Here is a 16,603-nt window from a genome sequence, read left to right as displayed (position 1 = left end):
TATTCTTAAGCATTATTTCTAATGACGAAGTATCACGAATTCAGAATTTTTATTTTACCTACTATTATTGATGTTTTTTGGCAATTTGATACATACCTCTGAGGTCTTGTACAGTTACGGCTGTCACGATCTCTCTTGGTTCTGACACACCTTTCTCATTTTGTGCCCTTACTCTAAATAGGTACTGTTCGCCTTCGTTTAAGGAAATAACAGTGTGCTCTAGGACTGTGGGTTTTAAGGTGACAACCTTCATCCATCTCTCAGTGCCAGCTTTGCAGGCCTCAAGAACATATCCAGTGAGTCGGCTACCACCATCGTAGAGTGGTTTTTCCCAGGCAAGAGTAACAGTTGATTTGGTGACATCGACCACTTCTAGCTTTGTAGGCACCAGAGGTACTTCTGAGACCAGAACTGCATCAGATGTTTCACAAGGTTCCCCAATGCCATAAATATTTTCTGGCAGCACTCTGAAATAGTACATGGTTCCTTCTACAAGTCCGGAAATTCGATAAAGTGTCTTGCTGCATTTGGTAGTTACTGTTTTGAATGCTCTCATGGCAGCTTCACGCTTCTCAATAATGTAATTGTTGACAGGAGCTCCACCATCAATTGTGGGAATTTCCCAGGTAATGGTCACAGAATCTCTTGATACTTCCTTAACTCTCACTGAAGGACAGGGACCAGGAGTATCTAAAAAAAAAAAAAAAAATAGAATGCAAGATTCATACTTATTTGCTGATTGGTTGATAGTTTTTTTTTTTTTATGGGAAAATGTATTCAACATAGTTTCTCTCTAGAAAGGTGATCAATCATAGGACAAAGTGTAATTTTTTTTTTTTTGTAAGAAATCTACTCCTGGCATAGTCATTTTTAAGACAAATACTTACCATATACTTTAACAAGGACTGTTGCTGATTTCTTGCCAGATTGATTTTCAGCTTCAATGGTGTATTTTCCAGCATCGTACCGGTTAACTTTGTCCACGATAAGTAAAGAGTAGCTGTCAGTGGTGTCAATAATTGCCCGGTTTACAAGGTCAATGCCTTTCTTGCTCCATGTAATGACAGGAGGTGGTCTTCCAGATACAGACACCATCAGGCGCAATGAGGCCCCAGCTCTGATGGTCACGGTCTTCTTTAAATCATCTGCGAGTTCTAGGTCTGGTATTTCTGGAAAGTAAATGTCAAAATTTAATTAATTCATGAACAGGTATGATGAGAAAATAATTCACCTAAAAGCTTATATTACAAATACCTAGTCTCTCCACAGGCTCAATTTCAGCAGTTGACTCGCTGTATTCACTCATACCCTTCACATTCACAGCAGCAACCCTGAAGGAGTATTTCTGGCCCATTTTAAGGTCTGGCACGGTGAATTCAGTATTTCTTATTGTGGCATTGGTATGCACTCGGTACCACTGATCGGTGTCTTTCTCTTGCATTTCAAGAACATATCCTGTGATGTCAGTGCCACCATCATACATGGGCTTGGTCCATGCCAAACTAATGCTGTACTTGGTGGTATCCACAACTCTTGGAGCAGAAGGTGGTCCAGGGGTATCTATGGAATTTAAAAAGGGGGATTCAGACATGATACAAATAAGGAAGTTTTGAGGTTTGTATTTTTGGTTTTCGAGACTCACAAGTGCATTATTCTCCCCCCGCCCCACCAGTATTTCAAAAGGTCTTTTAATGTTGTAATTAAGGTTTAAGAAAAAAACCCTATAATTTATTAAATTCAGTATTTCCAAAGGCCTTTATTTAGTAAAGGATTAAAAATTTAAAAAGTGGGATTCATTGAAGATGTATCCTTACGGGCCATAAGAAACACAAGTTAACTTATAATCTTTGCATCTTAACCCACAAGTATGTGGTTAACTGATCTTTCTTCTGATTCTTCTATCCCCAGAAGTGTAAGGCATTATTGTTCTTTGTTAGCACTCACCAAGATAATCTATGTAATTTAGCTCTTCTGCTAATATAGGGCAGCACTGTATGCTATATCATCATCTTCATCATTATTGAATTTAAAAAATTACACTTTCTTAGAAAGCTAGATGGTTTTCTTCTTGCTACTTTGGCTAGCTATTCTGGGTTCTTCTAGTTCAGCTCATTGCTTAACATACCTGTTCTCAGGGACTTTCCTTAGTTGCTCAGCTTTCACAGTGTTAATATCACTTGTTACCTCTATGTTTCTAGTGAGTACAGGAATTGGTTTTTTCTACTTCCCCTATTCAGCCACAGTGGTTTACTCTTTAGTCATTGAGCTCAAACTCTGTTCAAGGATTTGTCCCTCATTTTTGAAGGTCTTGTGACAATAATTTTGTTAGGTACTTATTAAAATACTAAACTTTATGCTCTTCTTAAGAGAGACTTTTTTTGGGGGGCACCTGGGTGGCGCAGTCAGTTAAGCGTCCGACTTCAGCCAGGTCACGATCTCGCGGTCTGTGAGTTCGAGCCCCGCGTCAGGCTCTGGGCTGATGGCTCAGAGCCTGGAGCCTGTTTCCGATTCTGTGTCTCCCTCTCTCTCTGCCCCTCCCCCATTCATGCTCTGTCTCTCTCTGTCCCAAAAATAAATAAACGTTGAAAAAAAAATTAAAAAAAAAGAGACTTTTTTTTCTTTTTAGTAGTTATCACTATACCACATTTTTTCCATTCTTAGGAATATTTATAAAATATATCTCTTTTGTATTAGTAGTAAAATAATTTATTTTTTACATAGACTAGAAAATATTGCAATAATTTTCAACAATGTAACTGCTAACATCAATGAAAGTAGTAGTTAAAATGTTCTGACTTGGCTATACTTAAGATCTCTCTAAAAAGCATATGCTTTTCTAGATCATTCATAAATTCAAGAAGGTCTTGGAAATGGTATGTTGGAAAATTATTTGTAACATGGTTTTGATGGGCATTAGGTTAATGTGCGATTCTTGGAACTCACATGATGGTTCTCTGCATGAGATAAAGTTGGAAGCTTCACTGGGTTCACTGTTACCAGCGGCATTCACTGCGGTCACCCGGAACTGGTAATCACAACCTTCCATGAGGCCAGTAACCTTCAGCCTGGTATCATATATCACATAGTCTTTGTTGACACGTGTCCAGCGCAAGCTCTTTTTCTCACGTTTGTCTACTAGGTAGTTGCTGATCTCATTGCCACCATCAGATTCAGGTTTCGTCCACTGAATGATGATATGCTCTTTGCCAGCCCCAACTTCTTCAGGTATGCCAGGTTGTGATGGAATAGCTGTTTATATTTTTATGAAAATAAGGATGGTCAGAATTAGACAAAATCACTGTTGATATGATTGTCCTCCTCTCCCCCGATCCCATTATATTTAACTACCAAGTTGTTTAAAAGTGTTAATACTCACTGAATGAGTTTCTGGCTACAATTGGCCCTGATTCAACAGGCACACCAGGGCCGTATTTGTTTACTGCCCGCACTCGGAATATGTATTCATTGTTCTTGATGAGTCTGGTAACCACATGGGATAGTGTTGGGCATTCGGCTTCAACAATCACCCAGTTGAGCCTACTGGTCTCACGTCTTTCCACGATGTAGTGAGTTATTTCTGCTCCTCCATCTTCCTGAGGAAGGCTCCAGGCTAAAGTGCACTTTTCCTCTGTTACTCTGCTGACAGTGAGATTTCCACATGGGCCAGGGGAATCTGAAACAAGTGTAATGGCAAGCAACGATTAAGATCTTTTTTTCTACCCACACTTAAAAATGCTATAAAAAATAAAAGAACATTTGACATGCTTACCAAGGACTTTGACCATGACAGACACAGCCTTGGTCCCACTGGCATTCTTCACTGTTAAAGTGTATTTTCCACTGTCACTTCTGTCACAGAACTTGATCACAGCAGTTGCTCGTTTGCCTGTATACTGCAGAGAGACTTTCTCACAGAGATCTAGTTCCTTGTCTCCTTTGGTCCAGATAATTTTGGGTTCAGGTTTGCCACCAACTGCAGCATCAAGGACAAGATCTGAGCCTGCTCTTATGGTAACCAGATCACCTTGTAATCTGGCATCCAGTTCAGCTTTGGGTGGAGCTGTCATGGGCAAAAATAGATGTGAATAAATATAGGACAGTTTATTTTCACATAAATTGTGATAATTTAAAAGGAGAACATGAACATTGAAAAAAATTTTTTTTTTTTTTTTTTTTTTTTTACCATATTCATCTCGGCAAGTGACAGGGCCTGTAGATTCTGATCCTTTGCTAATTACTCCCGCTGCATTCTTAGCCAACACACGGAATTCATAAGTGTCTCCTTCACTGAGAGCAGTCACAGTGAAGAAATTGTCAGATACGATGGTATAGTTGCACTTTAGCCAGCGACCATCTCCAACCTCACTGACTGGCTTACGCTCAATGATGTAGCCCACAACCTTGCTGCCTCCATCATATACTGGGGCAGACCAAATCAGGGACACTGTTGATCTTGTAACATCTGTCACCTCTGGTCTTCCTGGTGCATCTGGAAGGGATGCAAAAATGAAGTTAAAAAATACAATTCTGAATCTTAGTACCAGTAATGATGATAATAAATGAATGTACCCTTTAAATATTGATACATACCAACTGGGTTTTGAGCCATCATAGGTCTTGAAGCCTCACTGGCTTTGCTAACACCTGCAGCATTGAGTGCATATGTTCGGAACTGATATTCTAGTCCTTCTACCAAACCAGTCACTTTGTAGTTACACTCTAAGCATGGCACTTTGTTTTCTTTCACCCAAAGAATGGTGTTACGTTCTTTCTTCTCAACCCAGTAGCCAATGACTTTACTGCCACCATCATGGTAGGGTTCTTCCCAACGAATAGACATGGCATTGGCAGACACATAGTAGACTTCAGGTCTTGTAGGAGCACTTGGTGGGACTAAATATAAATAAAGGTATCAAATATGAATACAGTTTTATAAAATTCAAGGGAAATATTTAATAATGGACTTCAAAATATTCTTATTTTTCTTACCGAATGGATGCTCAGCAACTATTGGTGCTGATTCCAGAGGCTTGCTGACACCAAATCTGTTCTCTGAACTGACACGGAAAGTATATTCCATGTATTTTGTGAGATGAGTGACTTTAATCTGAGTGCGCTTGACACTGGAATTGATAAGCTGCCAGGCTGTTGTACCTGATTCACGCTTTTCAACTATGTAATTAGTAATGTCAGTGCCTCCGTCATCTTTAGGTTCAGCCCATGATAGGACACATGACTCAGCTGAGACAGATGAGACCTCAATGGGGCCAGTTACTGGACCTGGCCTTCCAATGACCACAACTGTGATGGTAAATGTTTTAACACCAGCTGTATTTTCCAGGGTCAAGAAGTATCTTCCAGAGTCACCTCTCATGCTGTCCTTTACAGACAGGGTGGTTCTGTCCTTTGTTGTTGTGATGCTCACTCGATCTGTGTCCTTAAGTCTCATTTCTTCAAGCTTCCATGTTACTTTAGGAGCAGGACGACCAGTGATTGGGACATCAATGGTAAATGTGCTTCCTGCTTTGCAAGTTATGAGCTGATTAGTAATTCCAGTGAGATCAGCAGTGGGCTCAATTTGAGGCTCCTTGATGATGACAGAAGAGAAGGCTTCTCTGGGTTCACTGTAGCCAGCGTCATTTTTGGCCTTCACACGGAATTCATATTCAGTGTTCTCAACAAGGCGCTCCACTGTGTAAGTCAGCTGTTTGGTGTGACCAGCCTCAACCCAGAAGTCAGATCCCTTTTGTCTCATTTCAAGGAGGTAGCCAGTGATCCGGCTGCCTCCATCATGGTCAGGTTTAAGCCAAGCTAAGACTGCAGAGGATTTACTTGTGTCAATGATATCAAGTCTCTTAGGTGGAGCAGGCTGTTCTGTGGCTACGATTGGTTCTGGCATTTCATAGGGTTCACCTACACCATACTCATTTTCTGCAGAAACACGGAAATAGTACGGAACACCTTCTGCTAGGTCACTGACCTTGAAGATCTGACGAGTGCATTTTTCACTGATAACCTGCCAGCTACGACGACTTGCTTCTCGTTTTTCTACCACATAATGATGGATTCGGGCACCACCATCAAGGATAGGAGCATCCCACATCAGTGTAACAGATCTGCGGTTCACATCCTTGAAAGTGATTGGGCCAGGTGGACCTGGAGAGTCTAGCACCTTTACAGTGAATGTGATTGACTTGCTACCACTATTGTTTTCTACAGTAAGGGTATATTTCCCTGCATCATTTCTGTTGCAGTTTTCCACGGTGAGGGTGCTGAAGGAGTCTGTTGTATGGATATCAGCCCGAATGCTGAGGTTAGAGTCAGGTTTGCTCCATACAGCTGTAGGAGTAGGTCTACCCTGGTAGGCAATGAAGAGGCGAATACTGGCCCCAGCTCTAACGACATGAGTCTGCTTGAAGTTCGCATCGATATCTAACTCAGGAGCTGTTAATCGGTCAACTGCTTTAATTGCACCGGTCGCTTCACTGCTGTCTCCTTTTCCGGCACCATTGACAGCACTAACCCGGAATTTGTATTCTTCACCTGCTTGTAGATCAGTGACTGTATATCTTGTTTTCACACATGCCTCTGCATTTACCTTGTGCCAGTCTCCCAAGTCAGCTTTGCACATTTCAATAATATATCCAATTATTTCCATGCCTCCATCAAACACTGGCCTAGACCATTCTAAGCTCACAGTTGTCTTGGATGTATCTGTCACTTTGACCACAGTGGGAGCACTTGGTGGGCTGACTGGCTCTCTACATTTGATTAGTCTTGAGATACCGCTTGCAGGTCCTATTCCTGCAGCATTTTCAGCCATGACATGGAACTCATACTCATTGCCCTCTATCAGACCAGTGACTTTGTATCTTGTCTCAGAGATTGGTCGTTTGCTGATCACTTTCACCCATCGTGTGCTCTTCTTTTCTCTCCTTTCGAGGATATAATGTTGAATTTCGTTGCCACCATCTGATTCTGGCCTTGTCCATGTCAGCGTAATGCTATTGCCTGTTACATTACTAGGTTCTGGAGTGCCAGGAGCATCGGGAATAGCTGTGAAATGAAAACAAATTAGACATGTTTGGTTGGAAGTTAATCTTTTGACATTATACCACTTAGTGAAAACAGACACTTACTGTATTGTATTTGAGCAACCACTGGGTCAGAATCAAGTGGCCTCCCAACACCAAACTTGTTGACTGCAGAAACACGGAATTGGTATTCATTGCCACTTATTAGTTTAGTGGCAGTATAGCTGTGGGCTTGACAATTATCTTCAATTAGTGCCCAAGCAAGTCTGCTGGTTTCCCGTTTTTCAATGATGTAGTGAGTGATGGGAGCACAGCCATCATTGAGAGGAGCATCCCACCACAGAGTCATCTTCTCGCCAGTAATATTGGTGAATCTTATTGGCCCAACTACTTTTCCTGGTGTATCTGTAAGAAAAAGTTTCCAGAGTTAATTTATCCTTCTCTATTAAAATGCAACCAGGCATGTCTCTACCCCAAGACTTGTAAATGGCAAGATTAAGAAGCTATTTCAGAAGTACCTTGTACTTTAACTTTAATTTCTGCTTTTGTGGAGCCCGATGCGTTTTTGGCTTCCACACTATATACACCACTGTGGTCCCGGGTAGCATCTCTAACAAAAAGGCTGGTGGATCCAAGGACATCAGTTATTTCCATATTCATCTTCTTTTCAATTTCTACTCCATCTCTGAACCAAGTTACTCGAGGTACTGGACGTCCCTGCACCAAAGCTTTAATTCTAAGGCTCTCTCCAGACTTAATAATGATGCCATCAAAGTACTCAGGGCCAAACTCTACAGTTGGTGGAACTACAAAAAAAAAAAAAAAAAAAAAAAAAAAAAAAAAAAAAAAAAAGAAATGATATGTGTTAGCTTGGCTTAATAAAAACATAAATGTGTTTTTCATTAGCACCATCCTAAAGCATAGAAGGTAATGTTTATCCTGTGTTACCAAGGGCTATTATGAAAGTAGGATTGATAATTGAGAATTTAGATTACGGGGTTGAACATCTGCATGCTATTAGGTTATCTCCTTTTTATGTCTGTCATGTTATTAATTTGCATTGCCACTTATAAAAAGAGAAGAAACATTTGTAGATTGCTTACTTCCTAATGCTGCTGTATAGTCAAACAAGTTCCTATAAGAGGTCATCAGCTGCACTCAAGCAAAATGCTGATTGTACTGCTGGGTGTATATTGTATTTTAGTAACTTCGTAAAGCTTGACAGTTATTCTTGAGAGTGTTTTTCTTTATTATAAATGACTGAAATCAAAACTAAGAATTCATTCCCACTTGCATGCTATTTATATGGGAATGAAGCAAAACCATAGTCATGGTAAAAAGAATTGATACCAATGTTGTTTTTCCTTCTCTTCATCTGAAAGGTAGAAAATCTAATCCATCCACTTAACAACCCTGGGTAATCTGCATGAAATGAGATTCCTGCTCCCCCTTTTACAGACCAGGGGCCAAAAGTATCTTTAAAAAGTGTGAATGCTTTTAATCATATTTGGAAATCAGTTGTAATTGCTTACCATTTTCATCTCTTGTCATGATAATGCCAGAAGACTGTGAGGGCGGACTTATGGTTCCAACAGCATTTCTTGCAATTATTCTGAACTCATATCGATCCCCAGGACTAAGTCCTGTGACTGTGTACTGACATTCACTGACGTCAGTAAAGTTGCATCTGACCCAACGATCGCTCTCTTGCCGTTTCTCAATGCTGTAGGCCACAATCTTACTGCCTCCATCACGCAATGGTGGGTTCCACTTAAGTGTGATGGTTTCCCGGGTAACATCAATATAGTCAGGAGTGCCAGGTGGGTCTAAAAAATTATATGGAAATTAAATGCATCATTTCTGTAACCAATTCTTCATTAGCAATGGGAGAAAAGTAAAGTGAATAAATCCCTCAAACTCATTTTAATTTCAATTTTTTGTAGCATGGGTCTTTAAAAAGAACTTTAAATTATTTTATTAGACTGACTTAAAATCATTTCTTTTGCTTTATTTGACCAGCACTCTAGTGATCAGAAGATATGTGGGAAGGTGATACGTGAAAGAAAAGCAGTGTGTGATTTATTTGTTAGTGACATATTCACTTGCTGAATTAAATATGCTTGAATAATATTCAGTTACTTACCTACTGGGGAAACAGCTAATGTAAATTTGCTTGGGTCACTGGGCGAGCTTAGGCCAGCAGAATTTTCAGCATATACACGGAACTGGTAATCTAGGCCTTCCATTAGTCCAGTAGCTCTATATTCTCTTCCAGATATAGGTGTTGTATTAACTCTTTGCCAGAGGATGCTGTTTCTTTCTTTCTTTTCAACATGGAATCCAGTAACTGCTGAACCACCATCGTAAGCTGGAGCATCCCAAGTTAGTGACATGCCATCAGAAGTCACATTGTATATAACTGGCTTTCCTGGGGGGCCAGGAATCCTGAACTGGTGTTTTGCCACAATAATGTTTGAGACAAGTGGCTGGCTGACTCCATATCTGTTTTCTGCCCTAACTCTAAACTGGTATTCAGCATCTTTGATTAGATTAGGAACTTTGAAAGTTGTCCTGGCAACACTTGAACAAACCATCTTCCAATTAGTTTGTGAAGCTTCCCGCTTCTCAATGCTGTAACAAGTGATTTCTCCTCCTCCGTCATCTTCAGGCACGTCCCATGACATGATGACACTGTCAGCCTTGATTTCATCAAATCGAATGGGCCCTTTGGGCTTTGATGGTGGGCCAAGTGTGATGATTGTAATGGGAAATGAGTTTCTACAAACTGCATTATCAAGAATAATGGTGTATTTCCCTCCATTCTCCTTCTTGACATGCTTGATATTCAAAGTAATTTTGTTTTCGGTTTTACTGTAACGAACATACTCGCTTTCTTTCAATGGCAAACCATCTTTCAGCCAACTGATGGATGGTTTGGGTTTTCCTTTATAAGGTAATTCCAGGTGCACATTATGCCCAATTCTCACAGCGACTTGTGCCCCAGGGATTTCTGACAGGTCAACTTCAGGTGTAATTATAAGTTCTTTCACTGTAATTGGCCCAATAGTGACAGAATCACTCAGTCCTTTCTCATTTTTGGCAGACACTCTGAATTCCAGCACTGAATGTTCCTTAAGTTGGCCAATTTCAATTTCACAGGTCTTACTTATACCAGCATGTGACCATATTTGTTCACCTTTACCTTTTCTTTCCACAACATATTCTGTGATGACACTACCACCATCAAAGTCAGGCTTGGTCCAATGCAGGGTAACAGATGTCTTTGTGGAGTCTTTCATTGAGAGATCACGTATAGGAGCTGGTACTTCAGCAGCCTTCACCGGCTCTGTAGTGTCACAGGGTTCCCCAATTCCAATTTCATTTTCTGCAAGAACTCTGAAGAAGAATGGAGTTTTCTCTGACAAATCTGTTATCTTAAAGGATGTACTAGAACATTTGTGTGACACTGAAGACCATGTTCTCTTGGTGGCATCTCTCTTTTCAATGATATAATTAATTATGGGAGATCCTCCATCAATGAGAGGAGGATCCCAGAACAAAGTGACTGTGCCTCGAGAAACATGTTTAACCTGTAGTTTCTGGCAGGCAGCTGGTGTATCAAGCACTTTAACACTCACAGTCGAAGACTTTGGTTGACCAACACCATTTTCAATTGTAAGAATATATTTTCCTGTATCATTGCGAGTGACTTGAGGAATAATTAGTAATGAAGATGAATCAGTGTTTTGAATGTTGTATCTGGCATCACTGCCCAGATTCTTCTCATCTTTTCTCCACGTGACAGTAGGTGGAGGTCTGCCTTTAAAGGGAATCAACACATGTACATCTTCACCGGCTTTAGCTATAACAGAGGTTCTGAGAGCCACATCTAGGTCGATCTCTGGTTCCTCTGTAGAAACAAAATGGACATATGTTTTGAATTTTAAAGCAAGAAAATGAATGATTTCTTAGCAGCACTCTAATAAAAATAAACACACAACCATACCAGTAGGTACATACCAAGTATATCTTTAGCTTGAACAGGTTCAGTCATTTCTATAGGTTCTCCTTGTCCAGCACAGTTTATAGCAGATACCTGGAAGTAGTAGTTGACTCCAGGTTTCAGGTTAGATACCACATATTCTGTAGTTCTGACCTCTCCCTTGGTAGAGACAACAGTCCATTCCTCTTCCTCTCCTTGTCTCATCGCAACAACATATCCGGTAACAGCACTGCCTCCATCGTAGACAGGTTTACTCCAGCCAAGAGTGATGGACGATTTGGTTGAATCTGCAATTCTTATCTTAGCTGGTGGGCCTGGAGGGTCTGGAATGACCATTCATAATACCATAATTACACAATCATGTACATTTTAGTGACCTCAAAGAGACACAGCGAAGATGCGGCATTTATGAGCACTTACCGATAGGATCAGCAGCTTTGTAGAAGTCAGATGGTTCAGAAAATGGACCCTGACCAGCAGCATTTACAGCACAAACTCGGTATTGGTAGTCATTGTTTTCTGTGAGTCCCGTCACTTTCTCTCTGGTGTCACGGATAGTCTCCTTTAGGACTTTAAACCATCCTAGGCTTTTCTTGTCTCTTTTCTCAAGAAAATAGCCACTCACTTCACTACCACCATCAGCAATTGGCCTGCTCCAGACAACAGTCATTGAATTCTTGGTAATCTGTGTCACCTCTGGTACGCCTGGAGGTCCAGGAGTAACTATTTAAAAAGAAAAGGAAAAGGAGTTTGAAGGATCAAGACCACTGATAAATTCATTTTCAAGAATAGTAGTTTTACTTATTATACTTTCCACTTTTTGAAAAGGATGATAATGAGGGGAGATGTGAGATAAAAGAAAATCAAAATCATTCTAAGAAAACATATTCACAAACTAGCAGAATAGTTTATTTGTAAAATATTCAAGCATTTGATTTCAGTTTCCTAATGAAATTATGTCTCACCAAATGCATTCTTTGCTACCACTGGATCAGATTCCAGTGGATCGCCAATTCCATATTTGTTCACGGCTCGAACCCGGAAGATGTATTCATTTCCTTTGATAATTTTGGTGGTTGTAATGATGCACTCTTCCAAATTTTCGGACACCATAGACCACACAACGCGGCTTGTCTCACGTTTTTCCACGATGTAGTGAGTGATTTTTGCACCGCCATCATCTGCTGGCGGGCGCCAGAGAAGAGTTATCTTTTCAGCAGTGACCGTCTTGAATTCAATTGGTCCACCTGGAGGTCCTGGTTTGTCTGTTAATGAAAGAATGAAACAATATGTCAGTACTTTTTAGAAGACTACTCATTTAAAATTGCTAAGTTTTAGATAATAAAATATGATGTTGTCCTATAATCAGCACCTACCAAGGATCTGTACTCTGATGGTGGCTGAGGCTGAGCCCATGGCATTCCTTAGTTTTAATTCATAGATTCCACTATTAAGGCGATTTGCATCTTTTATGAGTATAGATGCAAGGTCAGTGGTATTTTCAACACACACCAGTGCATTGGTTTGTAACTCTTTATCATCTTTGTACCACTCAATTGTAGGCTCAGGTTTCCCAGAAATGCCAGCTCTGAGCTTCACAGATGTACCTGCTCTATATTTGACAACTTCTGTATATTCTAGAGGCAAATCAATTACAGGTCCACCTGCAAGAGAAAGAGATGAGAAATATTTAAAGGATCACAAGGATGGAAAAAATAATTGCAACTTCAAAGTACGGCCATTGGCCTTTATTAAGTAATATAGTACTTTTTTTTTTATATGGTAGTTCTAATTTTATTTACCTATTATTTTAAATTTTTTGTTTTTAATGCTTTTGTTTTATTTTTAAATAATGTTTTAATAATGTTTTAATGTTTTATTTTTGAGGTGGACAGAGCATGAGCAGGGGAGGGGCAGAAAGAGAGGGAGACACAGAATCGGAAGCAGGCTCCAGTCTCCAAGCTGTCAGCACAGAGCCCGACGTGAGGCTCGAACTCACAGACTGTGAGATCATGACCTGAGCCGAAGTCGGATGCTTAACCAACTGAGCCACCCAGGCACCCCATATTTACCTATTATTTTAAACAGTAAAACTTTACAAGCCATAGTTCTATCCCAGATGGGGAAGAAAGGTTGTAAGGAAGCTCTGCCCTCCAATGACACACTAATTGCACAAGGACTTCAATGCCTTTGAAATGTATTTTAAAGTCTATCAGGTATTTAATTCTAAGGATAAAATGGGATATGGTAGTGAGAACATCCCTATAGAAGTTGTATTATCCATTTTATTTCATTTCAGATTCTCCTTTCTTTTCCTCTATCTCCTATTCTTGTTATTTTCTCTTCCCAGTTCACTGATATCCAAGTGTGGATTGTTCATGTCTGACTCTTGAAGTCTGAATTCATTACTTACAGAGTATTTCACTGGACAGATTTTCTGCCAGGCTGGTTAGAAGCTTAGGACTTTTGAGAAACTAAATTTGAGAATAAATTTGACTTGCTTCACAGTCTCACAACAGTGTTCACAAAGCCTGATTCATAAAGAGCAGCCTTGAGGTTCTCAGCATGAGGACAGGCGTGGATACTTATGCCGAGACACCATAGAGACTCCTTGAACACACGGAACTTTTAAAAAGAGTATCATAGGGTACATAACCCTCATGAAATTTTAATTTTGAAACCACTGTTGAGTTGAATCTGTTCTTTATCTTCTATAATGGTCAAGTGTGTGTATTTTGTAATGACAGCAATGTAGACAGAGTTCTGGAGTCTGTCTCTTTGAATTCCCACTCTACACTGATGAGCTGCTTGATGTTGGGGAAGTTACATATAAGCACTCTAAACCTCAGTTTCTCTTCTGTAAAATGGGATAATGTTAGGGCTGTTAGAATTAGGGGAGAGAATTCATGAAAGCACCCAGTATATGTTAGCTGCTGTTAATACTATCATTAATGCCTCTGTTTAGTCTTTCATTTATGTAAGACGAAAATTATCTGAGCACTCAACCATGGTTTTAATTATTAATTCTCATGTTTTAAAATAGAAAAAAAGGGAAAGTGCCAACTCATAAATACAATCAAAGAATTCTAAAATGTTGAAGTTGCAAAGGACTTTAGATATCCTGTAGTCCAAATCTCACATTTTACAGTTAGGTCAAGAGACCAGGAGAGATTAAGGAATTTTCCTGAGATTCTCAGCTAGTTCATATAATTTCTTCAAATATCTAATTAAGGTGCATAGTCAAAGTTATTCTATAGATTAGAACCAGAAAAAGCAAGGAAAGATATTGGGTTAAAATGCTATTGGGATTAAAAGTTCTAAAAATGCTTACCATAAGAATCAATGCACGTAATGGGGCCTACAACCTCAGATGGATTGCTGACAGAACCAACGGCATTCCTAGCAAAGACCCGGAATTCATACTGGGAATTCTGAGTCAAGCCAGAGACAGTGAATTCAGTCTCGATAACATTGGTGAAGCTGGCCTTGGTCCATCTGCCATCTGGAAGGTCTCGTCTCTCAACAATATAGCCTGTAATCTTGCTTCCTCCATCGAAAGCTGGTTGTTGCCACGAAAGGTGGACAGAGTTTTTGGAAATATCAGTGATACGGACATTTCTTGGGGGTTCTAAGGAAATAAGAGAAAGCAAATCAGTGGAACTTATGTCAACATTATTTTGCTTTTCAGAAATAAGATTTTCATTTTTAAGTAGTCAGAATTGTCCTTCTTATGAAAAATACATACCACAGGCATCAATGGCTAGGACTGGTTCAGAAGGATGGCTGGGTTTTCCAATACCAGCAGCATTTTCTGCATATACCCTAAATTCATAAATAAGTCCAGCACTGATCGTTGTGACTTTGAAGTGAGTTGTGCGGATGACCAATTTGTTGGCTTTCTGCCACAAAATACTGTTTCTGTCTTTCATTTCCAGGTGGTAGCCTATAACTGCACTGCCTCCATTGGACACTGGTTCATGCCAGCCCACGGTGATGCTTTCCCGAGTAACATTAGTGACCCATGGTGTAGATGGTGGTCCAGGTGTTGCTACAAAAGACAGGAATCCCTTAGGTTAGTACAGATATTTAAAACACTTATGTAAATGAAAACCTGGGATCTTTGAAAAGTTCAACAACTTACTGTATGGTAATTTGACAATCACACAAGCTGAATCTATGTGATCACTGATGCCAAAGCGATTTTCTGCCTTGACGCGGAATTGGTATTCTTCTCCTGTGGTCAGTTTCATGACTTTAATCATGGTCCTTGCAACCGTTGCAGACACTTCAGTCCATACTGCAGTACTTGTCTCTCTCTTGAGTACAATGTAGTTGGTAACTTGACTTCCACCATCATACTTAGGTGGCTCCCATTTGAGAGTCACGCTTTCTTCTGTTATATTGCTAATAACAACAGGGCCAGTAGGGGGACCAGGCCTATCCAACACAATGATGTTAATGAAAGCTTTTGTTGTTCCGCTGGCATTGGCGGCAGTGATCTCGTATCTTCCAGCATCAGCAGTAACGCTTTCTTTGAGATTGATGGTCAGGTTCTCAGCAGTAATTTCAGTGTTAAACCTCATGGTTGCTTTCAGGGGGACACCATCTCTTGATAAGGTCACTTTGGGCAGTGGTTTTCCAGAAATAGGAATGTCAACTTTAAGGTTTGAACCAGCTCTAACATATACAGTATGACTTGGGAAATTCTTCATATCAATTTCAGGTGGTTCTGAAAGATAAGAATATGTCAGATGAAGGTGAAAAAGAGTTTCTAAAAATTAATATAAACCATTTCAAATTTTGCTTCTACATAAAATTAGACATACCCAGTTGTTCCTTAATAAGAACAGGAAGCAGAAGCTCTCTGGGGTCACTCAGACCAGCTTGATTTTCAGCAAACACCCGGAAAAAGTATTCAGAATTCTCCCTCAGACCAGAAACAACATGATGGGTTGATTTCACCACTGCGCATTTAACCCAATTTTTCTGTCCCTTTTCTAGCGCTTCAATGACATAGTGTACAATTCTGCTTCCACCGTCGTGTTCTGGCTTCAACCAGGTCAGGGAAACACTATCTTTGGATACACCTGTTACTCCAAGTTTTTCAGGTGGGCTTGGTTTTTCTAAGAAAGTAAAACATCAAAATAAAGGGATTATTACAACATTCCTCCCCTTATATGTGTTCTTTCTGCATTGTCAAAGAAAAATTTTAAATGAAGGCTACATACTTAATCTTTGATTTGAGTCTCTCTTTTCATATGACCAGTTTAGCTTCTGGGCCAAGCAAAATTTCCCCAAGCTTTGGTCATTACATGTCAGGATATGTCATTGGAGTCAAATTCAAATTAAGTGTCAAATGACTAGATTAAATGGTAAAATGCATCCCAAATTTATCATGGGTATAAAAGTGAGGAATAAGATGAAAAATCTTGTAAGATTTAGGCACACACATACTATATATGTGCAGTCAAATTCAGTTATACTTAAATTCAATATATATTTTCCAATTCCAGCTATGTAAGTTTCTGCAATTTATCAACAAAAAAAACTTTTTGTATTAGAGATT

At 39.8% G+C, this 16,603-nt stretch overlaps 1 protein-coding gene and 1 long non-coding RNA gene across 4 annotated transcripts in view; one reads left to right on the top strand and one right to left on the bottom strand.

Annotated features, from left to right (window-relative positions):
- Window positions 1-16,603, bottom strand: part of TTN (titin) — a 274,200-nt gene that overhangs the window by 16,004 nt on the left and 241,593 nt on the right. The window contains 21 exon segments of the mRNA XM_047870979.1: window positions 97-690; window positions 888-1,169; window positions 1,255-1,560; window positions 2,944-3,249; window positions 3,377-3,673; window positions 3,770-4,060; window positions 4,184-4,489; window positions 4,591-4,893; window positions 4,990-7,056; window positions 7,140-7,439; window positions 7,553-7,840; window positions 8,567-8,860; window positions 9,178-10,944; window positions 11,055-11,360; window positions 11,458-11,760; window positions 12,003-12,302; window positions 12,414-12,701; window positions 14,369-14,665; window positions 14,783-15,085; window positions 15,179-15,766; window positions 15,864-16,160. Of these exon segments, the coding sequence (XP_047726935.1) occupies window positions 97-690; window positions 888-1,169; window positions 1,255-1,560; window positions 2,944-3,249; window positions 3,377-3,673; window positions 3,770-4,060; window positions 4,184-4,489; window positions 4,591-4,893; window positions 4,990-7,056; window positions 7,140-7,439; window positions 7,553-7,840; window positions 8,567-8,860; window positions 9,178-10,944; window positions 11,055-11,360; window positions 11,458-11,760; window positions 12,003-12,302; window positions 12,414-12,701; window positions 14,369-14,665; window positions 14,783-15,085; window positions 15,179-15,766; window positions 15,864-16,160 (10,083 nt within the window).
- Window positions 1-16,603, top strand: part of LOC125172627 (uncharacterized) — an 81,319-nt gene that overhangs the window by 18,408 nt on the left and 46,308 nt on the right. Inside the window, exons 2-3 of one of the 3 annotated variants that reach the window (XR_007154771.1) lie at window positions 14,973-15,109; window positions 16,039-16,145. The exons of 1 other annotated variant lie outside the window; for it this stretch is intronic. This is a non-coding gene — a long non-coding RNA (uncharacterized LOC125172627). The remainder of the gene's footprint in view (window positions 1-14,972; window positions 15,110-16,038; window positions 16,146-16,603) is intronic. One more of the 3 variants, XR_007154772.1, reaches the window with a different exon arrangement.

Source organism: Prionailurus viverrinus, chromosome C1 (genome assembly GCF_022837055.1).
Source record: "Prionailurus viverrinus isolate Anna chromosome C1, UM_Priviv_1.0, whole genome shotgun sequence".
NCBI classification, from domain to species: Eukaryota; Metazoa; Chordata; class Mammalia; order Carnivora; family Felidae; genus Prionailurus; species Prionailurus viverrinus.
The sequence above is the reverse complement of the archived record's forward strand: the minus strand, read 5'-3'. Positions and strand labels throughout refer to the sequence as shown.